The 26,676-nt window shown below is 51.7% G+C and overlaps 4 protein-coding genes across 11 annotated transcripts; all 4 read left to right on the forward strand.

Annotated features, from left to right (window-relative positions):
• The first annotated feature begins 3,769 nt into the window (after positions 1-3,769).
• Positions 3,770-11,478, forward strand: Mapk3 (mitogen-activated protein kinase 3). 2 transcript variants are annotated; one of them, XM_063226776.1, is made up of 11 exons: positions 3,770-3,954; positions 4,950-5,132; positions 6,803-6,992; positions 7,166-7,282; positions 7,497-7,611; positions 7,966-8,097; positions 8,258-8,367; positions 8,452-8,606; positions 10,738-10,770; positions 11,152-11,194; positions 11,409-11,478. In XM_063226776.1, exons 1-8 carry the CDS (start codon positions 3,788-3,790, stop codon positions 8,572-8,574), a joined length of 1,137 nt encoding a protein of 378 aa, XP_063082846.1. In that variant the 5' UTR covers positions 3,770-3,787; the 3' UTR covers positions 8,575-8,606; positions 10,738-10,770; positions 11,152-11,194; positions 11,409-11,478. The 2 variants fall into 2 exon arrangements, with proteins under 2 accessions (XP_063082846.1, XP_063082845.1); XM_063226775.1 differs by having other exon boundaries at positions 11,152-11,478.
• Gdpd3 (glycerophosphodiester phosphodiesterase domain containing 3) lies at positions 9,393-16,145 on the forward strand. The gene is made up of 10 exons (XM_003478228.5): positions 9,393-10,770; positions 11,152-11,194; positions 11,409-11,544; positions 11,630-11,675; positions 11,773-11,891; positions 11,969-12,058; positions 12,316-12,449; positions 14,000-14,059; positions 14,157-14,208; positions 15,953-16,145. Exons 1-10 carry the CDS (start codon positions 10,632-10,634, stop codon positions 16,088-16,090), a joined length of 957 nt encoding a protein of 318 aa, XP_003478276.1. The 5' UTR covers positions 9,393-10,631; the 3' UTR covers positions 16,091-16,145.
• Positions 16,146-17,271: 1,126 nt separating this feature from the next.
• Ypel3 (yippee like 3) lies at positions 17,272-20,772 on the forward strand. Of its 6 annotated transcripts, none has more exons than XM_063226787.1 (5): positions 17,272-17,513; positions 18,078-18,260; positions 18,367-18,410; positions 18,570-18,711; positions 20,289-20,772. In XM_063226787.1, the coding sequence occupies exons 2-5, from the start codon at positions 18,144-18,146 to the stop codon at positions 20,376-20,378; spliced, it is 393 nt and encodes a 130-aa protein (XP_063082857.1). In that variant the 5' UTR covers positions 17,272-17,513; positions 18,078-18,143; the 3' UTR covers positions 20,379-20,772. The 6 variants fall into 6 exon arrangements, with proteins under 6 accessions (XP_063082857.1, XP_005007618.1, XP_063082853.1 ...); XM_005007561.4 differs by having other exon boundaries at positions 17,278-17,513; positions 18,603-18,711; XM_063226783.1 differs by having other exon boundaries at positions 17,283-17,438.
• A 149-nt stretch (positions 20,773-20,921) lies between these two features.
• Tbx6 (T-box transcription factor 6) lies at positions 20,922-26,670 on the forward strand. Of its 2 annotated transcripts, XM_003477847.4 has the most exons (8): positions 20,922-21,927; positions 22,010-22,244; positions 23,493-23,760; positions 23,866-24,012; positions 24,087-24,157; positions 25,665-25,738; positions 25,812-25,995; positions 26,078-26,670. In XM_003477847.4, exons 1-8 carry the CDS (start codon positions 21,810-21,812, stop codon positions 26,289-26,291), a joined length of 1,311 nt encoding a protein of 436 aa, XP_003477895.1. In that variant the 5' UTR covers positions 20,922-21,809; the 3' UTR covers positions 26,292-26,670. The 2 variants fall into 2 exon arrangements, with proteins under 2 accessions (XP_003477895.1, XP_063082843.1); XM_063226773.1 differs by having other exon boundaries at positions 23,493-24,012.
• Positions 26,671-26,676: the final 6 nt, after the last annotated feature.

Genomic DNA, 26,676 nt, shown 5'->3' on the forward strand with positions numbered 1-26,676 from the left:
GCAGATGAAACCCAGGGCCCCGATTATGCTAGGCAAGTGCTTTACCACCAACCTATGCCCCGGCCTTTTTGTTGTATTTTTAAGGCACGGCTTAAGTTGTCCAGGGTGCTCTAATTTGCAATCTTCCTGCCTCAGCTTCCCAAGTAGCTGAGGAGTGCTACATTCCCTGATTGGTTCTTGTTTTGCAGTGATGGGGATGGAACCCAAACCTTGCTCAGGCCAAGCAAGTACCATGCCATTGAGCTACATTCCAACCCAAGAGGATGACTTTCATTGGGTATGCTATTGTATATGTCCACTACCCTCAGTAAACTCTGGAAAATAAAGACTGGAACCAGGGAGAAGACAATGGCCAAGGATAATGCACATGAAGGAAAAGTAGACACCATAGGAATATGATGTGACTCAAAGAGACATTATACAGAGAGGAGGCTGGTGAAAAAGAGGACAGTCCAGCTAGGGACAGGCTGAGCTCACAACAAACACATCAAAAAGGAGCCCAGCTGAAGGAGGCTCATGCCAAAGGAGAGGTGTCTGGGCCATAATATTTTGGGGGGTTTTGTTTCATTGTTTTTCTAAAATTTCTTTTCCTTTTTAAAAACTCAGAGCTGATTGTAGTGGTGCACACCTATAATCCCAGTTACTTGGGAGACTGAGACCGGAAGATTACAAGTTTGAGCCCAGCCTGGACAATTTAGTAAGACCTTGTCTCAAAAAATAAAATGAAAAGGGGTGAAGCTGTATTTCAGTGACAGAACACTTGCCTGGTTCACAAGGGGCCTGGGTTCAACCCCAAGCACCATGCATACCTGCATGCACATAACCTTTCATCTTAAAATGCATTCTGAGCTGTATTCCTGAACCCATGCTGCCTCCTGGGTGATCCTTACCAACAGTTAGCCAAAGTGACATGGTTCACTTGTGCTCAACATACCAGCCCTTGAAATCCCAAAAAGGTGAGAACTGGCTGAAGATTTAGTCTAGGTAGATCCAGACAACAAAGGAGAAAGCCAAAAGGAGATATTAGAGAAACAGTGAGCTGTGAGACAATGAAAATGAAATGGGAGGAGATGATGATTCTCCAGCCCCTTCCAGCTCTACGGGTCAGGACGCAACTGGTTTTTCCCAGCTAAACGTTAATAGCATCTACTTCATATGGCCACTGTGAGGATTATAGGAGATAAGGAACATAAGGGTGCCTGACACAGAATAGATGTCCGGTCCATATAAATAAGAACCTGCCAAGCCGACTCAGAAATCCCAGTCCAATTCGCCAAGCAAATACCAGCCTCGACCACTAGAGGGGAATCTCAGTCGCACTCCCTGGCAGCCTCACAGAGAGGCAGGCTGGCCCCCTCTTGACACACCAGCCTTTCCAGTGCCATGGAATACTCCCCCTCAGAAAGCCTCCCAGTTGAACTCCATGGTGTTTTCTCTGAGTTACTACATTCTCCCACAGTTACAACATGATTTGGCAGAAGTCCCATAAGTGTTTTTTTCTTTTTTTTTTCCTGCTTTCTGAGTAACATCCGAACTTCTTGCCAGAATTGGATGCCTTCCTCAATCTGGCCCAGCCTATGCCTTCAGCCTGAACTCCCCAGAATCTTTCTTCCACAGCTACACAGGAAAAGTCACAGGCCTCCTCTGCCACTTGGCATATGCTGCTCTTTATCCCTGACATGCTCTTTCCTAACCTCCTGAAACCTTTTCAGTGGTTCAGGGATCATTCCTCCATCATTTCTTCAGAGCGATCTTGCTTACGCCTGAGCTTATCATATATTTATCACATTCATCTAACTAAAGCATTAAATTGATTTATATATGTGCATCTTTAATGGATTAGAAACATCACTGTAGACAGTCCAGTGGGAAACTTGTTTAGGATCACATGGCAAGATGTAGCAAAGTCACAAAGATGGGATTTAACTCGGGCAATCTGGCTCCAGTGATGTATTGTTCTTAGCCACAAATCCATACCACATCGTAATCTCTGACTAGCCACAGTGCTATTTGTTAGTTTTTCAAATGACTAACTAAAGTCATTGTTCTAATTACTATCTCTTAAACCTTCAGTGACTATGGGCTATTGGGAATCAGCAACTCAATCTCATTAATCTGAGAGTGTCTGACTGTGGATCTAATTATGAGCAATTTCAGAATCATAATTACTGTTCCATTTTGTCCTGTGATCTGTAATGCATACAACAATCTACTCCCAGCTTCTTTGGGAGAAAAAGCAATGCTATTACTTACTGAAGCTGAGGAGCTATGTTTGTGAAACCTCTAGCTCACATCTTCTCTGGGAAGTGAGAGGCTGAACCACATGGTCTCAGAGAACCTCCTCTACAGTGCCGATAGACAGTGATTCTGAGATGGCATGGAATTAGAAAGAGCCTTCACCTCTGTGTCAGAAGACATAATTTTGAGTCTCAGCTCTGTCACTATCACAGCAACCTTTTTACGCGTTAGTAACCCAAGTCCGATTCTTTACTGCTAAACTTCATTCATTAAAAAAAAATTAGAGCCGGGTATGATGTTGCATGGCTATAATCCCCAGTAGCCTGAGAGGATGAGAAAAGATCACAAGTTTGAATCCGACCTGGACAAATTAGCAATTTAGCAAGACTCTGTCTCAAAAAAATTAAAAGTCTCAGAGACGTAGCTTACTCTGAAGGCTCTGGGTTCAGTCTCCAGTACTGCAGTAAATACTTTCTGAATGTCTGAGTGCCAGGCACTGGGTTTATTGTAATAAAGAAGACGGGGCTCCTGTTCATCCAGCTACATATGAAACCTATATTGTAAGACTATATTGTAAGACTGAAACCTATATTCTAAGACAGTCAGAGCTCATTATCTTTTTTTTTTTTTTTTCTTTTTCCTTTTTATCGGTACCAGGGATCGAACTCACGACTGCCTGCTTTCAAGGCAGGCGCTTATACCACTGAGAGCTCATTATCTTAACACGATTCCAGTTTTGCCGAATCCAATGACAACACAAATGTTATCTATCTTGCTATGTATTTCAAAGGGCTGCTAGTGTATTTTAATTGAATCCAGGGGGATTTTCTTGCAGCTTTCACACCTTCTTCCTGCTTCTCATGAAAGGTGGGGTATCAGTTCTCTGTACAGTAAAGCAGAGGACCCACATGGGGCAGATGCTGGCAAGGCCAAGTCCCCTAACGCTTTCCTACAGGCTCCAGTCGCAGACACTGGGCCAGAAGTTCCAACCCCTGAGTTGCCCCACCCCAGTGGTGTTGGGAGACTTAGTATCAGCTACTCAACTGTCAGTACCAAGAGGCAGGTATTCCAGGACAACTGCAAAACAGGCCCAGGGATGGCCTAGGGAGGTAAACTACAAAGAGCTGATAAGAGTTCCCATGAGCTTCCTCCCCTAGGGTTGCGACGGTTTGTCACAGAACCCCTGGGCCACCAGCCCCTCGTGCTGCAGGCCTCAAAGTCAAGAGGTCCGCCCCACTCCTGGCTCTGGTCCGGCACCAGCGCACACGCGCTGCATGCGTTAAGTCATGGGCTGCTTCGCTTCTGAAGAGAGGGCGTGACCGTCTCCCTGAGCGCCCGCCGAGTCTCTGACAGACTGCGGCGCGCGGGTCCGGCGCAGCCCAGGACCTGGCACCAAGCCGACCAGCCGGGCGCGCTGCGGGTCACGTGACGTCGCGGGGCGCGGGGGGGTGTGGGCGGGGCTTGGCGCGCGCGGCCCCGCGGTGACCGGGCGGTGGGAAGGGGCGGGGCCTCGGGCGGGGCCGCCAGGGGAGGGCGGGGAGGAGTGGAGATGGCGGCGGCTGCACAGGGGGGCGGGGGCGGGGAGCCCCGGGGAGCTGGTGGGGTGGGCCCGGGGGTCTCGGGGGAAGTGGAGGTCGTGAAGGGGCAGCCGTTCGACGTGGGCCCGCGCTACACGCAGCTGCAGTACATCGGCGAGGGTGCCTACGGCATGGTCAGGTGAGGGGGCGTTCTGGGAAGGGGGCGCCAGGGAGGTTAGTGTGAGGGGGACGTCCCGTATCTCTGAGACGAGGAGACCCCGAGGGATCCGAAGAGGCTGTGAACTCTGGAGACTCGGGGAGTGTCCCAGGGAGGGCCTTGGAGTGCTTCTGGGGGTGGGGCGCTACCTATCTTCCCCGGGGAGGGGGCTTGGTGATTCTGAACCGATGCTTACATTATGAAAGGAGGAACATCTGAGTGGATGTTGGGGAACTGTGGACTTTTTAGGGGCCCTACAGACAGAGTGAGACTAAGAACATAAGTAATGGTGGAAGGGGAACGAAAGAGGAGAGGATGCCTTGGATCCCCCCCGCAGTGAGGCTGTGCCCGCGTGTTTGGGAGAGTGCGGCTCAGGGAGGGCCCAGGCTTGGGAACTCCCCTCTTCTGCTCTGCCAGGGTCCCAGTGAAGGGTGAGGAGGTCAGAATACCTCCCTGCGTATTTTGGTAGGGGTCTGTGAGTTTTTTTGGTCTTGCTGTATGGCCTGGACCTTTGTTGCTATAGCAACGGCTCTGCTGCCCAGGTACCTCGCCCTGAGACCCACCCCTTTTTATCCCTCCTCTCTGATGCCCCAGGACTGCTTCCTTCTCAGTGTATTTACTTCACCTCTATTCTGGAAGCTTTCCTACCCCCTGGACCTGTCTTGAGTTGAGGGACACCCCCCCCCCTTGTGAAAGATAGGGGGAGGGGCAGGGCAACTAGAAAAAAACGGTCAGAAGGGAAATCAGTGAGCAGTCAGTCTCTTCCTCTGTTTGTAAAGTCACTAAAAGGCCACCTGGCTGGTCCCCAGCTTTCTCCCTGGAGATCCCAGGCCTTCACAGTGGGAAGGAACCAGCATTGTTTATGACTTGGCCAGAGCCCTCTCCTGCTCCCTTTTCTCCCTGCCAAGCTCGGGGTGGGGCCACCAAGCCTGGATTCCCCCTTTGTAAGCCCAGCAACATGTCTCTGGCCCTCTCAGCTCAGCTTATGACCACATTCGAAAGACTCGGGTGGCCATAAAGAAGATCAGCCCCTTTGAGCATCAGACCTACTGTCAGCGCACTCTACGGGAGATCCAGATCTTGCTGCGGTTCCGCCATGAGAATGTCATAGGCATCCGAGATATTCTTCGGGCACCTACCCTGGAAGCCATGAGAGATGTGTATCCTTTGTCTTGCCTGCCAGCTGGCTAGACACATCCTCAGAACAGGACTGGGGAATGTTGGCTTTCTTTCTGTTTCCATCTTCCCTACCACTCACCTAAACAAACCTAGCAAAAGAAACTCTCCAGTAGAGGAGAGCCCAGTGTGTGTGAGAGGACTGCGAGGCCTCAGGTGGATCCTGGCTCACGTAGCCAGAGTGGCCTTGGACAAGTCCTTCTCTGCTCTGTCCTAATGCAGAGGGGAGGAGGGAGGCTGGACAAGATGGGCTCTATGGGAGCTTTGTCCTCTGACATCTGCAATTCTGTGACATGATCCAGCCTCTGCCCACAGTCAGTTCTTGCTTAACAAACTGATGACTCCTTCCTTATTGGGTCCCCAGACTGGAAAGAAGACGAGGAGGAAAACTGCCTTTTCTTATATGCTTACTATGTGTCTGGCACTGTGCATGACAAGTGTTATGATGGTTCTTATGCTACCTTTGGCACAAATCATAGAATGTCTAAAATCGAGTGTCTCTGTTGCTGCCTCCTTCCCTCCTCAAGGTGGAAACTGGTCCTTTCTCTGAGCTTCCTGCTCAGAGCCCCACCCTCATCACCTGTGGACATGCACCTTGCCCAGGGAGGGCCACCCAGCCTTTGTTGCCTTCTCTGATATTGCTTGCCTAATTTATCTGCTTCTTGTCTGAGTATAATATCCACTGCCTCTTCATTACTCACCCCTGCCAGTCCCAGACCTCTGCCCAAAAGTGAAGATTTGTTCTGTGCTATCTTCGGTCCCTAGCACAGACTGAGTACACAAAATCACCACACTCACCTCAGCTGCTGTGTTACCCTAAGCAAGACACTGCATCTCTGGACCTCCCCCTCTGTAAAACAGCAACGTTTATCTTGATGTTCTGTGTAAAAGACAACTCTGACTTACACTTCCAGAGATAAACCACATGGCATTTATTTATGTTTAACCTTTGTTTTATCTTCAAGTATTAAAAAGACATTTACTTCTGTACCTTCTGATGTATGGCCAGGCACTGTGGAGTAGGAGCATGCTGTTGGAAGTGTCTTTTTATTTTTCTGGCACAGATCATTCCCATAAGGCAGGCATTTTTTTTTTCAGGCATTTATTTTTAAGCAAACATTTATTGCATGCCAGATGGTGTTCATACATTATCTCACTTAACCCCCTCAACAGCCCAGTGGCTCCAGCCTTTATATTAGCAAAAGAAGTTTGCTGAGCACTTACAACATGCCAAGCACTGGGCTGACTGTCTGCATGGGTCATCCCATCTACTAAAGAACAGTTACTTCCCCTCCTTGCCAGATGAAGAAACTGAGGCATGGACAGGTTAAGATCATAAAGCCAGTGAGTAGTAGAGTAGAGATTTTGGACATCGGTGGGTTAATTTTGAAGCTGCTACTCTTAATGCTGAAGTTCTCTTGTCTCGAAGTTTATTATATCCCTGGTAGGGAAACTATTGCCACAGAATGAAAGCACCTTCCTCAGGGTCAGCAGCTGAGCTGCAACTGAGGGTCTAAGTTTTCCCCATCTCACCAGGGCAAAGGGCTAAGGGCTCTAGTTGGAGGGAATATGTAGCCTGGTTGTGAGAATCTCTTTTCCTTAACCAAGTGCCTCCTGCTACCCCCTACCTGGGGGTCTCTGGAGTCCTCCTCAGCTACATTGTGCAGGACCTGATGGAGACGGACCTGTACAAGTTGCTCAGAAGCCAGCAATTGAGCAATGACCACATCTGCTACTTCCTCTACCAGATCCTTCGGGGCCTCAAGTATATTCACTCGGCCAATGTGCTCCACCGGGATTTAAAGCCTTCCAACCTGCTCATCAACACCACCTGCGACCTTAAGGTCAGAAGGTTGGGTGGCTGCCCCCCACTTCCTGAGGTCTAGGGCCGCAGAGTGACCAGTAGAAGCCTTGGAGCCTGGCAGCAAGGGGGCAGCCTAGCAGCGGTATGGCAGTGTGACCACTTGGGCTGTGGAGGCTTTGTACACCAAACTTAGCAACCTGGGTTTCATTCCAGATCTGTGATTTCGGCCTGGCCCGGATTGCTGATCCTGAGCATGACCATACTGGCTTTCTAACTGAGTATGTGGCCACACGCTGGTACCGGGCTCCAGAGATCATGCTTAACTCTAAGGTAGGAGAACTTGCCACCACTGAAGGGATGAAACTGTCTCTGCCATGAGTGTTGGCCTGTGTGACACAGGACATCTAATTTTTGGTCCTTGGGCTCCGAAAGGAAGCAAAACATTGGTTCTTCCAGACTTTTGTACTCTACATTCTGCTTTGTGTTGAATCCAAGTTAGAACCTGTTGAGGCCAGCTCAGGACCCCCTTTCCACTCTTTCCCAGGGCTACACCAAGTCCATCGACATCTGGTCTGTGGGCTGCATCCTGGCTGAGATGCTCTCCAACCGGCCCATCTTCCCTGGAAAGCACTACCTGGACCAGCTCAACCACATTCTGGGTGAGGCAGGCCTGGATATCTGAAGGAGAAGGGGATTAGCTTATGGGAGGTGAGATACCTCAAGAGTCAAGTTAAAGGTATGGAGTCCCTTCAGCATTTCACGTTATTTCGGTAAGCTGTGTATCCCCGTTTGATAGATGGGAAAAGTAAAGCTAAGTCCCACACCTAAGGAGGTGCTAGGGTCAGGATTTGAACCAAGGGCTGCTGAGTTCCAGTCCATTCTCCTTCATTATACTCTTAGCTGGGGGTTAAGAGGGGAGTCAGGGCCGGGCTGGGTCTGTTTTTCTTGCCTCTTTTCCTGTTCTGTTCGCAGGCCAAGATGATTTCTCACCAAGACACTCATCTAACCCACAGGTATCCTGGGCTCCCCATCCCAGGAGGACCTGAATTGTATCATTAACATGAAGGCCCGAAACTACCTACAGTCTCTGCCCTCTAAGACTAAGGTGGCCTGGGCCAAGCTTTTTCCGAGGTCAGACTCCAAAGGTGAGAGAGACTTAGGGGCAGGGCTGGGCTACCATCTGGGTATACAGAAGGCTGCATGATGCCACAAGCTGCCTTAATAAGCAGACCCCCAAGGCACAAGACAGAATGATGGTTCTTGGAGCTCCCTGGCCTTCTCATTGACCCTGCTCCTACCCCTCAGCTCTTGACCTCCTGGACCGGATGTTAACTTTCAATCCCAACAAGCGGATCACAGTGGAGGAGGCGCTGGCTCACCCCTACCTGGAGCAGTACTATGACCCCACAGATGAGGTAAGACAGCCACCAGCAGCAGGGCAGGTGGGGGAATGAGCACCCCCAACACCTGGCCAGGCCTTACTGTCTTTGCCACCCCAGCCAGTGGCTGAAGAGCCCTTCACTTTTGACATGGAGCTGGATGATCTACCCAAGGAGCGGCTGAAGGAGCTTATCTTCCAAGAGACAGCCCGCTTTCAGCCAGGAGCATCAGATGCCCCCTAACCAGGACAGATGTCCCTGCCTCCTGGGGCATGGTGAGTAGCCCTCGATACCCATGCACAGGCTCATGCTGATGGCAGAGTATCCAGCATACCTCAGTACATCTCAGTTGTATCTCACATGCATGATCCACATGGTGGCAACAGACTCATGACCTTCACAGCTCTTCCAACTGCACTGTCATCCACCCCTTTCTATGTCACTTGTCAGCATCTTGTATCCTCCCACCCCAGCAACCACTGCAGAGGTTACCGAGGGCCTCTCTCCTTACTCTGAGGAAGCAAGCCAGGCTTGAGCTCTAGTGTAGCAGAGATAGGCAAGGCCATTATTTGTTTTGGAAGGAGTCCTGCAGCACCCATCTCATTTAGATGCCAGGCTCCCGCCTAATGCTCAGGTCAGCCATTTATATACCTGAACTCCTGGGACTACCTCCAGCCATGCTCCATTCTTTCCTTCCTCCCACCTCTTCCTCTTTAGTCAGCTGTGACCTGACACAGCAAAGGCAGACATACCTGAGCACAAGATACAAGCTTTGCCACTTGAGCTTCATGATATTGGGCAGGACACCTCACTTCCTTGTGTCTCAGTTTCTGGAGACCATTCTATATGAGAGCAAGCAGTGATAAGAGTACTAAGCAATGTTGCAAGAGGTTTCCGTGCAGTGACTCAGTTAACCCTTATGGTAGTTCCTGTTAGCCCCAATTGCAGATCAGGAATCTGAAGTCATCCTGCCCAGCCATGAGGGTGGTGTGAGAGGCACTGAGGTCTGTGGTGCCCTCTCAGCACACTAATAGTCCTTTCCTGCCTGCTTCTTCCTTCAGGCCCTGGCTCCTGCCTGCCTTTCCCCTCACTGGACTGTTAGAAAGTGGACACTGTGTGCAGCCCCGGCCAAGGCTGAGGGTGGGCCTGGCTCCTTCTCCCACTTTGTTGGGCTCTCCTGCATCAGGCAGGCCGAGGCTCTCTCCTACCCCAACCCTGCCCCGGAGCTTGAGAAGCTCAGGTGGCCCAGAGCAAATCTCTGCTGCTCTGCCTTTATCTTCCCCAGCCGGCCCCATCTCTGGTAGACTTTTCTGGAATGGAAGGGCTCTGGCTGCCCCAGGACCCACCCCGGGGACTCAGTAGTCTGTGTAGTCTCAGGACAAGCCCTGCCCCACTCACCTCATTGAAACCCCACCCTATTTTCTTTGAAGGAACATTACTAAGTCTCAAGGGCTAGTATCCCTGAGGAGCCGGTCCTGGCTGAAATGTGCTGCCGCCGCCCCCTCACCCCCAGCTGCCACATCTAACACCCTCGATGCTTGTGTGTGTGGGTGGACAGAAATGGTGTGAGGGTCCAAGGAGAGCCCAGGGCCCTTGCCCACTTCCCATGCCTGTATCTAATATATAAATATAGAGATATGTATACAGATGACACTGGCTCTGTCTGTGTATGCCGATTCCGACCCTAACATTGGCTTAAGGACTGACCTCTGTAGTCCAGCTGCTTCCCAGCTGTGGCCTCACGTAATCCTGGTGATCTTTAGCTCTAGCTGGACAGCGTTGAGGATGGGGTATAAGGAGCTGTAGCTCCTGGAAGGAATGGGGTCAGTTTTCCCCCCTAGGCACTGTGCCCTTCTTTGATTACTTGTTTGGCTGAGTGGGTGATTCAGGAGTGACTCAAGGGCACCCAGCACCCCCCCTCAGATTCCTTGGAAATGGCATGGGGTGATGTGCTGTGTACCCTGGCCACGGCACCCATGGGAAGGGGAAAGATCCAGTCGGGAGGGATATTTTATTCTCCCTGCCCCAACATACACACTAGTGTGGGGGGTGCTGGGTCTCTGAAATGTTAGGGAATAGGAAGGTCAGGGCTGCCTGCCTTGATTCCTGCCTCTGCCCCCTCTGAGCCCTGCAGCCTGGCCACAGGCCAGCAGCATAGTAGCAGGCTCAGCAAGTCCCAGGGGCGTGGTACCAGCCAGTGGTGGAGCCAGCCTACACCAGCCAGGCCGGCAGCAGCAAGACTGCACAGTCCACTGGCACACTGGGCTTGTGGCACAGGACCCAGGATAGGGAGTGCGGACATGAGCACCCTGCTCTACTATGCCCTGCCTGCCCTGGGCAGCTATGTCATACTCTCCATCTTCTTCCTGCGCCGGCCTCGCCTGCTGCATACACCTTGGACTCCAGTCTTCCGTCCTCGCCTGGCAGCCCACCGGGGAGGTAAGCTGGGCAGAGAAGGAAGGGCCAGGGTGGCAGCTGTTAGGAGTGGAGTGAGGTCAACGTGGGCAGCACTGAGGGGTAGGTCCCAAGGCAGAATGCTAGAAGCAAGGCCAGGACCAAGTAGGAGAGCCAGGCAAGCAGGGAAGGACTAGGAAGGAAAAGCTGTTCTACCTGAATTACCCAAAGATGAGGCCTGGGGCTGGGGATTTAGCTCAGCGGCATAAGCACCTGCCTTGCAAGCAGGCGGTCGTGAGTTCGATCCCCGGTACGGATAAAAGGTTAAAAAGTTAAAAAACAAAAACAAAGATGAGGCCTAAGGCCCAGGAAGAGCCAAGAGGGCGGGTAGGTAATAACAGGAGCATGCCCGACTGCCCCACACAGGGTCTGGAGAGCGACTGGAGAACACCATGGAGGCCATAATGAAGTGAGTGTGCATGCCCTGGCCACATTCCCACATAAGGTTATGCCAGTTGTGCACTGCAGACACCCTGGGGTGCCATTCACTCCCAACCTGGGTGTCTAGAGCGCCTGGAGGTGGGCAGGTAAGTGTGCACATCCAACCATGACTCTGTCCTATAGACTCCCTATCCAGCTCATCTCTGTCCCTAGTGCCCCATTACTGACCTTTATTCCCATAGCTCCATGGCTCAGGGAGCTGAGCTCTTGGAACTAGACTGCCAGCTGACCCGGGATGGCGTGGTAGTGGTGTCACATGACAAGAACCTGTCCCGCCAGTCAGGTCTGAATAAGGACGTGAGCAGCCTGGACTTTGAGGTGGGACCTGTCTACACTCCCTCATGCCCAGAATAGTTATACCTCCCTGAGTGCCTGCTGGTGACACGCTTTGCTTCACTCCCAGGAGCTGCCCTTATACAAGGAAGAGCTGGAGGTTTACTTCTCACCAGGTGAGAGAGGCACCTCGAGCCTGCCCAAGCTAGGGCCCCCCTTTACACTCCCCATCCCACCAATCCCGATGCCCACTTCCCACGGTCCTACTCCCAGGCCACTTTGCCCACGGGTCAGACCGGCACATGGTGCGCCTGGAGGACCTGTTCCAGAGGTTCCCACAGATGCCCATGAGTGTGGAGGTCAAGTCAAACAATGAGGAACTCATTCACAAGGTGACGCTGCAGGCAGGGTGGGCTCAGCTGGGCAGTTAGAAGGCCTGGCTCCCTTACCCTCTCTCTCCTCCTCTTAGATAGCAGACCTGGTAAGGCACTTTGATCGCAGTGAGATCACCATCTGGGCCTCAGAGAAGAGCTCAGTCATGAAGAAGTGCAAGGCCGCTGTGAGTCTCCTTCCTCCAGGCCCCAGAGCCCCTCGTCTTAGGCAGTAGAGCCCAGCCTCACCCAAGGCTCCTAAGCTAGAGCACAGTCTCCGAGGACAGAATTTGGAGAACATTGCCATGGTGCTAGTGATGAGGAGATGTGACTTTGGCCTGTCATCATAGGGCCTCCTGAATGTCCAGCATGTTGCCCTGCAGCCAGGGCCGCCTCCCTTCTTCCCCAAGAGCAGACCCTTCTACTTCTCTCCTTGTCTCCCCAGAACCCAGAGATGCCACTGTCCTTCACAATATCCCGGTCATTGTGGGTGCTGCTGCTGTATTACCTGGGGCTGCTGCCCTTCATCCGCATCCCTGAGAAGTTCTTCTTGTGCTTCCTGCCCACCATCATCAACAGGTACCAACAGGGGCTAGACCTCAGAGAAACAGCCCCGCACATGCCACACTGCTCAGGGCCCACTGTGTAGGAGGAACCACAGTGTCTCAGCTCCTGGACACCCTCAGAGATAACTCCACAATCCTTTAAAGACAGTGCTTCTGTCCAGCATGCACAAACACTAGGAGAGCTGTATTCCCCCTGAAATAATAATAATTATTGAGCTCATTATGTAGCCCACACTGGCCTCAAACTCCTGCCTCAGCCTCCTGAGTCCTGGAATTACAGTCATGTACCACTATGCCTGGCTAAACCCTGAAATTATATGCAAGTATATATTGATGTGTAGTTTTAACAAAAAGGGTTCTTTCATTCCACATTTCACTCAAAACACTGATGGAAGGCCTTCTCTGTTCTAGATGCAGTTGTGATAGTAAATATGACCCATATGGGTAGGTCAGGCACTCCACAAATTTATAGTCTGGATCGATCATTATAGCTGCTCACTGCTCATAAGGAAAAGTTAGCTTCCTTGGACTGGACACAAGGAGAAACAAAGTAGCAGAAGATCAGAGTGTCAGGAATGGGGATACTTCCCTAGCCCTTAACTCCTCTCACACCCAGTGCTTTCTGACAGCTTCTCTGAGGTCCCCAGTGCTTTCAGCCCCCTTCTGTTGTCCCAAGGCAGTTCGTTGTCATCAAAATCTCTAAGAAGTTTGTCATCATTATTCCAAAGGAAGCTCCCAGTGAGCTCCACAATCCTAGCTACAAAGGTTTGTGTGTGGCACTTTCCCCCTCAGTACTGGGGGCTGAACACAGGGAGACGCTACCACTGACCTACGTCCTCAGTCCTTTTTATTTATTTCGAGAGAGGGGCTTACTGAGTTGGCCAGGTGAATCTCAAACTTGTGATCCTGCCTCAAGTGTGTATGTGACATTTTATACAGGATTTGTAAAGTGTTTTCATATCTTTTGGAGTGTTGGACCTTTTAACTTTCAGTGCCTCCAGGAAATATAGAAATCATGACTCCCATAGTATCCATGGAGAGTCAGAGGCACAGGGAGGTTCTGTCATTTGCCCAAGGTCATGCAGCTGAAGTACAGAGCCCAGGTTTGTTCTCAGTCTGACTCCAAAGCCTGCCCTGGAACACTAGAAAATGCATCTAAAGCCGCCCCTAGAGTGGGAAAATTACGGACAAGCAAATAACATATTAAGTACTGTCTGGGCTCAAGAAGCTGGCCAGACCCAGCCAGAATGGCCTCCAGATGGGTTGTCCCGCTTTGGAATCAAGCTGGCCTTTGGCCCTGGCCCCAGCTCTACCTCAGCCCTTGGCCCTGGCCCAGCTCCATGAACCCTGGCAAGTCCTCTCAGCTCTCTTAGACTCAGTTTCCTCATCTGTAAGATGGTGAGAGGAGGGCCGCCCTCACACCATGGATTCCAAGGTATCAGAGTAGATGCCACCAAAGGACAGGAGTTATTCCCTTGGCCAGAGGGCCATTACCACCCTAACCCCCACCTTCGTGACAGAGGAAGACCCACACAGCTGATCCCCACCACCTTCTCTCCACAGGACCTACTTTCCATTTTCCTGCTCTGGTCTGAACCGGCTGGCAGCTGTGGTTACAAAATGGTAAGGTGGGCAGGAAGGATAATGGTGCCCACAGAGACCCGCTGCTGCCCTTCTCCTCTGTTGCTCACTCATCACCTCCCCCTCCTCTGCATCCCAGGGCCATCATGAGGAAAAGTCTGATCCAACATTTGGAGGAGCGAGGGGTGCAGGTAAGGCAAGAAGGACGCTCCCAGCATGGCCTAGCAGCAAGGCCCAGTTGCTCCACCATATTTATAATTGTTGCTCAGTGAAGGCTGGATAAATGTCAGCCGTTCTGAAGATGTGAATACTTTGAGTCCATTGTCCTAGTCCCCATGAAACAGGATACCAGGCCCGGCGGCCCACCCTGCTAAACATTGGCTATACCAGACCATTTAATTAGCAAATGTAGAGAAAGTTCCAGCACTTTCTGGTGTAATGGTGTGATGTCCTCACTATGAAGGGCAGAGGAAGGAGATGAAGCAGGCCATGACTTGCTTGCGTGGCTATGGGGTCTGGGAGAAATGAGGTGGGAACAGCCCAGGAAGGGTGGGAGGAGGGAGCACATCTCAGGCAGGGGCTCTATGGATGAAGAGGCACTGGGAGGGTTTCCAGGCCACAACCTAGAGGAAGCAGCTTAGGCCAAGGCAGGCTGCCCACTGACCTCAGAAGAGAACATGGGCTTCAGCCCACTGTGGAGGGAAGCCTTGAGGGGCTTCAGCAGGAAAGAGCTGGTCCTAGTGAGGTGTGCAGAGTGAGTCATGAAAACCACCATGTGGGGAAGAGGGGATCAGTGCACAAGCTGGGTCTCATTAGGTAGCAATGGGGATGGGGGGAGGGTGAACTCAGGGAGACCAGGACTTGATTATTGACTGGATGTTGGAGTGAGAGAGGCATTAAGATGACAAAGCTCTTTCTGATTAACCATCTCAGGTTGGATCTTCTTAACTTTGTGAGATTGAACCATAACCCCCAGTTGCCAAGCTGAGAAATAGACAGGTGCCTGGAATAAATGATTATCTCTACCTGCCTTTATGCCCACAGAGAAGAGGGCAGAGAAGGCCTAGAGCAGCAGGGACTGGACAGGCTGGGAAGCATGGGTGCTGGGAAATGATCAACAGCCCATTGCCTGGGAGGAAAAGTCAAAGCTGTGGTTTAAGCATTACCTTCCCTGGGTTTTTCGGTACTAGGGATCAAACTCACGACTGCCTGCTTGCAAGGCAGGCGCTTATGCCGCTGAGCTAAATCCCCAGCCCCTTCTTCCCTGGCTTTTACAGTACCATCTTGGTCATTTTCAGGCTACCAATGCGAAGTCACTAAATGCAGAGTTAGAAATACATGTGTAGTAGCACACCATTATATAGTATTCCCATCTAACAGATTCGGCAGCCACAAATAACCTGAAGGTGGGGCTGGGGATTTAGCTCAGTGGCATAAGAACCTGCCCTGAAAGCAAGTGTTGTGAGTTGGATCCCCACTACTGATTAAAAAAAATAATAATAATAATCAGAAGTGTTAAGTTTTGAGTATTTTCCTCTTTAATATTTCTTTAATTATAAGCTTTTTTTAAAAAATCATTGTTATGGGAGGGTTGAGCTGAGCTACATCCCCAGCCTTTTTTTTTTTTTTTTTTTTTTTTGAGACAGGGTCTTAGTCACTATGTTGCCCTAGCTGAGTTTTAACTTGTGACCCTCTTGCCTCAGTCTCCCTGAGTGCTGGGAGTATAGGGCGTAGGCTGCCACACCCAGTTCAATTTAATTTTTAATAATGGCTGTGAAATAACTAGTTTGCAAAATTCCTGAAAAGTTAATAATAGGTTTCAGCATATTGCTACTGGGAGGTCTCCACAGTAAGAAGAGAGTACCCAGCATCTGGGAGTAAGAAGTTCCAGGTAAAGTCATTTGGAAACTATCAAGCCCTTCTCTCCCTGCTCAGGTAATATTTTGGTGCCTTAATGAAGAGTCAGATTTTGAAGTGGCCTTCAACCTGGGAGCTACTGGTGTCATGACTGATTATCCGACAGCCCTGAGGCACTACCTGGATACCCATGAACTAATGACCCAGCCCTCTTAAGTCTGAGACCTTCTCTGTTTTTCTTCCACAAAAATAAATATTTTCTTTTCAGTCACAGTTGTGCTTGGAGTAGGGGATAAGGGTGGATCTTGGAAGACTAATCATGGCAGCTTGGGCAGATGAGGCCAGCCCTGGGGTCAGAACTTGGGCCCAGCCAGCCTGGCCACCTGTTCCACCACATTCCAGACCCAGAGTTACACCACACCCTGTGCCAGCCGTGGGTCCTCAGGAATGTCCCCTGAGAGCCAACCCAGGTGTCCTGGGCTTCAACCTCTTCAGAGCCACAGATGCTTGTTCCAGTCTCCTTTCCCATGTCTTGTCCCATGGGCTGCCCTACGGAGCTGCAGGGGGTGGGCATAACTTCACAGCCATCTGCTCCCTTGCTCTACCAACTTCACACACACACAAACACACACCCCCGGTCTCCTCCAGCCTTGAAACCTTACTTAGGGAATGTGCCCTCTTGCACAAGTATTTATCTAGTGCCTACTCTAGGCCACGTCAGGGGCTCGGACCTCTGCAGTAAACCTGAAAGACTGTGTGGCAGAAACATGTTGAAACAGCATTTTCACCCCCAGACTAATCCCATCCAGGAGAGTAGGGGTATCAAAGAACATTCCCTGGAGGAGGTAATGCTCATCATTAGAAACTGGCTTTTTCCAAGGATGTAGTTCTCAGGAACCTAACAGCAACGAGGCACCTTTACCTCCTCTCTCCTAAGAGGTGAACTAATCGTTCAGGCGCTATGGTAAAGACCATCATGACGTTACTTCTTGCCAGCAAGATAATCTCGGGAGAGATGCTAGGTCTCTGGGGGCCTCATTCTGCTAAAATGGAGACAATAGGAGAAACTGCCTTACAGGATTGCTGCTGGGATAAGAGTGGGGCAGAGGCGATGGATAAAGGCAGATAATTACGACTATCACTTCCAGACTCCATCCTTCTCAACCCCCATCAGGTGTGGACCCTTGCCCCTTAAGCACCGCAGCAAGCCAAAGAGACCAAGAGGCTCGGTTCCCCGAGGTGCTAGGCTGGATCGCGGGCCGCATCCGCATTTCCGGGCCGGAGGAGCAGGCAACAGGGGGATGGGCAGCCCGGCTCTACACCGGCCGCCTTGTGACGCGCCCCCTCATTTGCATGCCCCACGCCGATTGGCCACGGCGGCCGCCGGGACGGGAGGCAGGCTCCCTCCCCCTCCCGCCGCAGCCGCGGCGCAGCTAGTCTCAGTGTAAACAAGTGGAGGCGGCTGCGAACCCGGGCCGGGGAGGGGGGACGGCGCCCACCAGGAGCGCCCCCCACTCCCAGACTAGGCCACCCCGCGGACCAGACCCCCGCGCGCCCAGGCGAGGTGAGGTCCGTGCCGCCACCCCACCAACGAGGACTGCTCCCTTTCCCCAGGCGCCTGCCCCCCCCCACGCCCCAGGTGAGTCCTGGGGTCCCAGGTAAGGCTCTGCGAGGCAGGTAAGATCCCCTCGGCTGAGAAGAGGTCCCAGCACCCGCAGGTAGGAGCACGTCCCCTCCCAAGAGACCCTCCACCTTCAGTGAGGCTTCTTGCCTCCTTCAGATAAGGAACCCTAAGGAACCCTGTCCCCAGGTGAACTCCCTGTATGTACCTCGAAGTAGCTCCACTCACAGTCCAGACGAGGTCTTAAGGACCACCCAATTCCTAAGCCACATGCTTCCTCTAACCTGGGAACTGACAGCCTGTCTACAGTAAAGCCCCTTCCTCCAGCTTCAGATACTAGGTCAGCGGGGGTGAGCCAAGAAGCAGGTGGGTGACTCACCTTGAGCTCCTCCTAGCCTCAGTTTCCCCGCTGATGCAACCTGAGGCCTCATCACTGAGTCAGAACTAAAACTGGTCCCTGGTGAGACTGCTGGCTCTAGGGAAAGGAGAGAGCAGCCAAGTGTGATAGAGTCCTTATGGTGCTGGGTGTGCCTGCATGTGTGTAGCTGGGTCCTGACAGCCCACCTACTTTCTCCCTGGCAGGCACTGGGCTCCCTCTGCTCCCCGTGGGCTGCTCCCCGCGTGGGGCCACTGCCCTTGGCCCCCGCCATGGTTCGGATTTCAAAGCCCAAGACGTTTCAGGCCTACTTGGATGATTGTCACCGAAGGTACAGCTGTGCCCACTGCCGGGCTCACCTGGCCAACCACGACGACCTCATCTCCAAGGTAACTAGGCCACAGTTGAGGATGAAGTAGGAGGCCAGAGGGCTCCCTGGCAGCTCCACATCAGTATTCCTTACCACCCCACCTTCTGTGCTTCCCTACCTTTTAGTCTTTCCAGGGCAGTCAGGGGCGCGCCTACCTCTTCAACTCTGTGTGAGTATTTGTTGTCCCTCATTTCTGTCCTCACCCACTGGTGTGATCTAGCACCATGCTGAGATTCCCAAAGTCCTCTGGCTCAGTCTGGAAGCCACGTTCACGCCTTTCTTGTATGCTCAGGATGGGCACAAGCTTGAGGGGGGTCTGTGATGGCAGGACCTTCCCTGGGACTGCCCCATGTCCCTGCAGGGTAAACGTGGGCTGCGGGCCAGCCGAGGAGCGGGTGCTGCTGACTGGCCTTCATGCTGTTGCCGACATCCACTGCGAGAACTGCAAGACTACTTTGGGCTGGAAATATGTAAGTCAGACCTCTCTGACCTCAGGCTCACCTTTGACCTGACCTCACATCACCTCTCCCTCACACTGGCCACATGGTAACCTTTCAGACTGCATAGGCCCAGCACAGATAAGTCACACTGTCTTCACCTCCAACCAGGTTTTCTTCTCTCAAAGACTTGTAGAGTTTTTCTTTTAACCCCATCCCTTCCCTCAAAGGCACTAGCATCTGTATTTTAGAGATGAAGATACATGTAGAGTCACCATTTAGTGAATACTTACATATCGTACAGCTACTTGTTTGGCATATATTCTTATTCAAGCCTTCCAACAGTCATGTAGGGTAGACTCTGTTACATCTGTTTTGTAGAAAACAGAGAATCTCAGAGATGTTAAGTAACTTGCCCAAGATCACCTAACTGGTAACACAATAGGGACCAGAATCTTAGTTGGCTTGTTTGTTTTTAACTCCAGCCCATTGGCCACCAGCTTGCCAGAAGATCAGAGAAGTTCTAGGACCCTACAGCAACATGGGACTTCGGTCCCACAGGCCTCCTTTTCTGGTTCCCTTTTTGCTATTGCTGCTGTCCAGGATCTAATTTTATTATTCTGAATATCATTTCTTTATCTGACATTGGAGAGTAAAGCCACCACCTGGCTCCCAGGACTGTTGTAGAAATCCATTTAGGTACAACAGTGTTATTCTTGGAAATCTGCAAGGGACAGGATTGGCTGTCATTGCTTGGAGTGCCTCATCTCTTGACATAGATGCCAGAGGCCGATAGCCCTGATCTGAGTTCACCTCTGGCCCTGCCACAGATTTGCTGTGTCTCTGGATAGGTGGTATGGCTTCTCTGAACTACTGTGAAATAAAAGAGGCGGCTTCATGAGGTTGAAAACCTAAGTGCTTGCAAAGCTAAGCAGATACTATGGATTTGTAAAAAGTGACATAAAAGTGATAAGGTAGTGGGGAGAACAGGGCAAGGCAAATAGAAGTGAACCTGCATGCCCATAGTTTAGTATTTTAACTATTTTTTGTTTTGTGGTGTCAGGGTTCAACCCAGGGCCTCATGCATGGTAGCCAATGGGCAACATCCCAATCCCTAAAGGTACTTTTATTAAACTCTCTACTGTCTTAAAAAAAAAAAAAAAAAAAAAAAAACATGTAGAGAGTGAAATGGCCCTTAAGCCACTAATGTGTAATCCGTGGACTATGAAATCTGTTAGGTATTTACATATCCTCTCTGTCGGAACTGTCATTAATGTTTAAAAAGCAAGGATGAGCCAGGTGCGTGCCTGTGAGACAGGAAGATCACAACGATTTAAAAGCCAGGCTGGCCTACATAGTAAGACCTTGTCTCATTAAAAACAAACAACAAGAACAATTAAAAGGTGATTCACAGCTCTGTCCACTCCTTCTTAGTGAGAAGCACAACCCTGGTATTTACCAGATCTGTGTCTGTGGGCAGGTAGTTTGATTTTTCTGGACCAAAGTTTCATCATATGTAAAATGGGGCCAGTCAAATTCTCTCTCCAAGGCTTAGTTAGGCCTTTGAGGTAAAGCTCTTGCAGAGGTGATGGACTCTCCCCTCTTTTCAGGAGCAGGCTTTTGAGAGCAGCCAGAAGTACAAAGAAGGGAAGTACATCATTGAACTCAACCATATGATTAAAGACAACGGCTGGGATTGACTCCTTCGCCCCACGCATGTGGCTCCAGCCTGGCCTGGTCGCCAGGGATGCCACCGGCTTCCTTCTACCTGGAGGGAGCTCTGAACCCTCAGGGCCCCTTGCAGAGGAAGGATCCCGCACCTGTACATATATTTTATTGCATGCATGGTGACCTTGGGGGCAGATCAGAAGGACGACAACCCCTGCACCACCCTGCGATCTGGCTGGCTTGGATCTCATTTTGAACCCTTTCCTGCCCCGCCTGCCCCATGGTATGGCCTTTGTGCTGCTCTCTTGACCCCAGTACACTGTCTGCCTTGTGAACTCTCCTCCCACCCGGCCCTTCTTACCCCACGTGTGTCTGTTCCCTTTGTTCTGTAGCATTTGTACATAATAAAACAATGGAGTGCAGACAGCCCCAGGCTCACGTGGAATCCGGGAAAGGGAAATCCAATGTAAACTACTGCGCTCTACATATAGACCTGTTCCGTTTTGAGCTCAATGGGACATGGGGTAGGCACTGCCATCCAGGTCTCTACTGTCAGTGAAGATGGTGGTGTCCGCACTGGCCCCTAGGCCTTGACCTCGGCTGATTAGCTTGTTGGCTTAGTGCTAGGCTGCCGCCTAGGGACGCCTCTGGGAGTCCATCTCTGGATTAGCCGACTATAACTCCCAACGGCCCTCGCGCGATCTATTGGTCTCCTTTGCGAACCTCGGCGCGAGGCATACTGGGAAATGTAGTTCCTACTATTCAGGGCGCGGGTCCGCTGCAACCCTGTGGGAGAGGACTACTGTTGTGTAGGGCACGCCCTGTAACTTTTGAGACTTGATAGAGAGTGCAAGTTTTTTCAGAATGGGAACCAGGGAGGACGTCAGGATTCAGTCCTCTACTGCAGACTCTTCGAGGTCTCTAGTGTCCTGTGTAATAAGTTCAGACTGGGTTCTTCAAACTCTGCACTTCCCTCCAGTTATCTTTCCTCTAAGCCCAGTTTTCCAAGTGGAGAAGACCCGCCAGAAAGTCTGGAGCGCTAGAGTCGACCCCAGGACCCCAGCCTCCGGCCCAGGGCCTAAACCCCGCCCCCATAGCTTATCCTTAGCCGTGGCACCCCCCGTGGGAACTAGGACCAGCTGGCCGGAAGCGCCAAACTGCGTCTCTGTCCAAGCCCTGGGGATCAATCAAGCCGAGGAGTTAATTATGTAATGAGGGGGCAGGGGGTCGGGGCTAATGAAGTTGCCCAAGGAGGAGGGAGGAGGCTATCCAGGTATCGAGCCCCCTTTCGGATCCCTTCGAGGCCCCAGGGATCTTCACTCCAGTCCACCTTCAGGGCCCCAAAGAGGGGAGGGGCTGTGATCCCGGGTCTGCAAGGGGCTGAGCTGTGAGCTATAAAGAAGCATCTCTCAGTACTTGGGGACTCCAGGCAGCGTGACCTGAGAGGCCAGCAGGACTACAACATGTACCATCCTCGAGAGTTGTACCCATCCCTGGGGACCAGTTACCGTCTGGGGCCCCCCCAGTCTGGAGCTGACTCCAGCTTTCCTACTGCCTTGGCAGAGGGCTATCGCTATCCCGGTGAGCTGTGGGACCAGCTCGTGGCTAAGGGGATTGGGGGGTGTCACTTTGGGCTGCCTCTTCATTCTTCCCACATCTCCAGATCTAGACACCCCCAAACTGGATTGCTACCTCTCTGGGATTGAAACTGTGCCACGCACTCTGGCTGCACCCCCACCTCTGCCCCTTCTGCCCCCCACCCTGGGCACTGAGCCAGCCCTGCCAACTGCAGAGGCCCTTCACTCGCTCCCTGGGGTCATCTTGAGCCTGGAGAACCAAGAGTTGTGGAAGGAGTTCAGCGCTGTGGGGACAGAGATGATCATCACCAAAGCTGGCAGGTGAGGGCTGGCCAAGTCAAAGTTTGCACCAGCATCTCAGGAAAGGCATAGTTCTTGGGATGGGGTAGATATGGGGGTTTCTTTGGGACTAGAGCTGTACCAAAGTCTGGTCACTACTGCCTGAGAAACTGGTGACTCTCTGGATGGAATCAGGAGTCATTCTGTGGCAAGGATCAAGAATTAGTCTGTGGGGCTGGGGATTTAGCTCAGCAGCATAAGCACCTGCCTTGCAAAGCAGGCAGTCATGAGTTCGATCCCCGTACTGTAAAAAGAAAAAAGAAAAAAAAAAAAAAGAGTCTATGGAGTCTGTAACTGGGTTTTGGGGCCAGTCTACCCAAGGTCATAGGTCAGTGGTCAGGAAGTCTAACTGGGGTTATAGATTAGTGGATGGCCTAGATCAGGGGTCAGTCTGTGGCTCGAATCTGGGTTAAAACTGAGTGGGGCCAAGGTTCAGGAAGTGGTCAGCATCAGGGAGATCTGACCAGGATCAAGGGTCAGTGTATGACTTGAATAGAAATCAGTCTAGGTCCAGGCCCATCCTAGCGGTAAGGACATAGTCAGTGTGTGGCCTGTAGCAAGGATTTTATCTATGGTCAGAGCTCAGTCCCATAGCACAACAAATTGTCTGTCCCACTGAAGGCAAGGCCTTTGGTGGGGGGGATTGCTGCAGATTGAACCCATGACTGCTCTACCACTGAATTACATCCCCAGCCATATACATTTATTATTATTAATTATTAAGACAGGGTCTTGCTAAATTGCCCAGATGGGACTTGAACTTGTAGTCCTCTTGCTTCTGCCTTGCAGTACTGGGATTACAGACATCCCAGCTCAGGGCCATTTTTTTCTGAATGAAACTTGTTTAACAGCTGCAAAGATAAAGTGAGGGGGCCAGGATAGGGCACAAGAAGCTCCTAGCAAAATTTTTGGGGGGGAGGGCAAAAAAAAATTTCAGGGAGAAAAGTTAAGTCACTATTGCTTTTGCAAATAGTTCGAGGAGCTCGGAGTCAGGAGCTTGGCTCTGCTCATCATCGGCTGTGACCCCAGTCGGATTCTCTAATCTGCTTGTTCTGTTTCTCCATCTGTGGAGTGGAATGGGAAGCCCTCCCTCTCTAAGCTTCTGCCCTTTGGTTCTAATTCCACCTTCCTGATGTTTCTCTGGCAGAACATGTTGCCAGCTCCCTTGCTGGTGCTGAGCCTCCCTCTGGTCAGTGTCGCTCCAGGCCTCTCCCCTCCCTCCCTGTGCAGACGCATGTTCCCTGCTTGCCGAGTGTCAGTTACTGGCCTGGATCCCGAGGCCCGTTACCTGTTTCTTCTGGACGTGGTGCCAGTGGATGGGGCTCGCTATCGCTGGCAAGGCCGGCGGTGGGAGCCCAGCGGGAAGGCAGAGCCCCGCCTACCCGACCGAGTCTACATTCACCCTGACTCTCCCGCCACGGGCGCCCACTGGATGCGGCAGCCTGTGTCCTTTCATCGTGTCAAGCTCACCAACAGCACACTGGACCCCCATGGCCATGTGAGGCCCAGGCTGGGACCCCAGGAGAGAGGTTGGGGTGGGACTGGGAAGACTAAGGTTGGGGGGCGCCCAGGGCAGGGAATCACCCCACTTCTTCCCTCCCAGCTGATCTTGCACTCCATGCACAAGTACCAGCCCCGCATACACCTGGTGCGGGCTGCCCAGCTCTGCAGCCAGCACTGGGGGGGCATGGCCTCCTTTCGCTTCCCCGAGACCACATTCATCTCCGTGACAGCCTACCAGAACCCACGGGTGAGTGACTGTGCTTGAGGGGGTGGCAGTGCTACCCAGGCCACAGTTGCTTTGACCTGGTGTTCTGCCCCCAGATCACACAACTGAAGATTGCAGCCAATCCCTTTGCTAAAGGCTTCCGGGAGAATGGCAGAAACTGTAAGAGGTGGGCATCTTTCATTCAACTCGTTCACTCAACAGATGTTTACTAATTGGTCCCTGTGTGCCAGCCAATGTGCTGGGCACCAGGAACGTGACAGTCAATGAAAGCATTTATTTACTCATTAACTCAATAAGTGCTTTTTTACTGTTTAGTGCCTGCTGTGTGCCAGGCACCATTCTAGGCACTGGAGATGTGCTGGTGAACAAAGCAAGCAATGCTCAACATGTTCTCATGGAACTGGGGAAAGTAGACAAGTGAACAAGAGAAATAACATATTTAGGAACAAGTTCTAAGTCTAGCAAAGTCCTGAGCTTGATTCCAGTACCGCCACTAATAAATAAATAAATGGAGAAATAAAGAGGTGATGTACACCTGTAATCCCAGCACTTGGAGGCTGAGGCAGGAGGATAGCAAGTCTGAGGCCATCCTGGATTACATAGTGAGTTCAAGGCTAGGCTGAACTACTTAGTGAAACCTTGTCTCAGAAAACAAAACAAAGCAATAACAAAAAAAGAAAAAAAAAAAAAAGGAAGGAGAGGAAGGACTGGGATGCAATATTAGAAAATGACCTAGAAAGGCTTCCTTGAGAAGAGGACATTTGGGAAGGGAAGGAGCCATGTGGGAAATCATGCTAGGTAGTGACACTGCATGTACAAGGGCCCTGAGGCATGAGTTTGTTGAGGGTGCCGCTGCAGTGAGGCAAGTCAGAGAGGTAATGGGAAGCTAGAGTGTGCTGGGCAGCAAAGGCCTACCAAAAACTTGGGCCCCTCAGAACTGTCCCCTGGCTTTGGGGAGCGCACAGTCTGTCAGAGGAAATAGATGTGAACCACAGGATCACTGGTCAAATAGAAAAGTAGGACTGTCATAAATGCCATGAGGTGGGATGTAGGGCACTGCTGGAGGTTGGGAGGTCTTTCTTGAGGGTGTGAGAAGGGTGAGTTAAGAAGGTGTAGAGGTGGAGCTGGGGCTATAGCTCAGTGGCATAGCACCTGCCCGGCAATCACAAGGTTCTGAGTTCAATTCCTGGTACCAAAAAAAAAAAAAAAATTATTCCCTGGAAGTAGGTATAGAGGAGAAAGAAGCTTCTATACAGAGTCAAAAGGCAGCGAATGTGATGGGGTAGAGGGCGATGGGCTTCAGAAGGGTTCAACCGATAGCAAATGTAGTAAGGAAAGCATGGAGAAGTGTAAGTGGGGAATAAATTCCAGACCTGCTGCTTTCTAATTGCTTAATTCTCTAGGCTTTAGTTCCTTCATCTGTAAAATGGGTATAATAGCGACAACTGGGGCCGGGGATATAGCTGAGGGACATAGTGCCTGCCTGGCAAGTATAAGGTCCTCAGTTCAATCCCCAGTACAAGAAACAAAACAAAAACAAAAACACAAAAATAATGACACCTACCTGACAGGGTCCCTGGGAGGGTGAGATGCCTGGCACCTGGTTAAGTACTATTAGTACCACCATCATCACCATTACCATTATCATCATCATCATCACTGCTCTTCCCCAGGGAGCGAGATGCCCGTGTGAAGAGGAAACTTCGGAGCTCAGACACAGTAGCCACAGAGGCCTATGGGAGTGGAGGTAAGTCCCAGCGGTGATGGGGCCAGGCCTGAGACGCTGATCCTCCTTAGGCCAACCTATCTTTTCTCCCCAGATACACCAGGGGGTCCCTGCGACTCCACTCTGGGAGGGGACATTCGTGAGTCAGATCCAGAGCAGGCCCCGGCCCCTCGCGAAGCTGCCCCTGCCCCAGCTCCTCCTTGCAGTGGTCCTAGTGCTGAGGCCTACCTCCTGCACCCTGCAGCTTTCCACGGGGCCCCAGGTCACCTACCAAGCAGGTGAGTGGGGTGGGGGCACAAAGGGGGGCTGCTCCCTGAAAGTAACAGGAGTCCCATTTTGACACGTCTGTTTCTGCTTCAGGAACCCCAGTTTCTCAGAAACTCCAGACTCAGGGCGCCCCGCCGCTTATGCAGCTGCTTTCTTGGAGCTGCAGCCTGGAGCGGGGAGCTCAGGCTACCCAGCTGCTCCACCTGCTGCATCCTTTGCCCCGCATTTCCTGCAGGGGGGTCCCCTCCCCCTGCCATATCCAGGGCCTGGGGGCTACCTGGATGTGGGCTCCAAGCCTCTGTATTGAGCTGTCATTGGGCCACCGTCCCTCCACTTTTTATCACAGACCTGTTCCCTTCCCCCAGCCCTGTAGCCCCCCCATTCCATGGCCCCATCCCCCCACACCAAATGGCTGCCTTAAGCCTGTTCCTTCACACCTTGATTTCACCCCCACCCTCCCCTGGCTTCAAAGCTCAGGCGAGGCAGCTGGGAGTCCAGCTGGGGCCAGCTTCCCCTTCCCAGCTCTCACCTCAGTGTGAATGGCGGGAGGCTCTGCTTGGCCAAATGGGGCCACAGCCCAGCACCTCCTGGGGCCGCCCTCACCACCAGTGCAAGGCACATCGGTTTGTTCTCAGGACTACAGCATTTTTGTTAATAAAACTCAAAAGGCATCAGTGCTCAGGAAATGTCGG

Source organism: Cavia porcellus, unplaced genomic scaffold, assembly GCF_034190915.1.
Source record: "Cavia porcellus strain 051 isolate PalLab524CR breed Dunkin Hartley unplaced genomic scaffold, mCavPor4.1 scaffold_16, whole genome shotgun sequence".
Taxonomy (NCBI): Eukaryota; Metazoa; Chordata; class Mammalia; order Rodentia; family Caviidae; genus Cavia; species Cavia porcellus.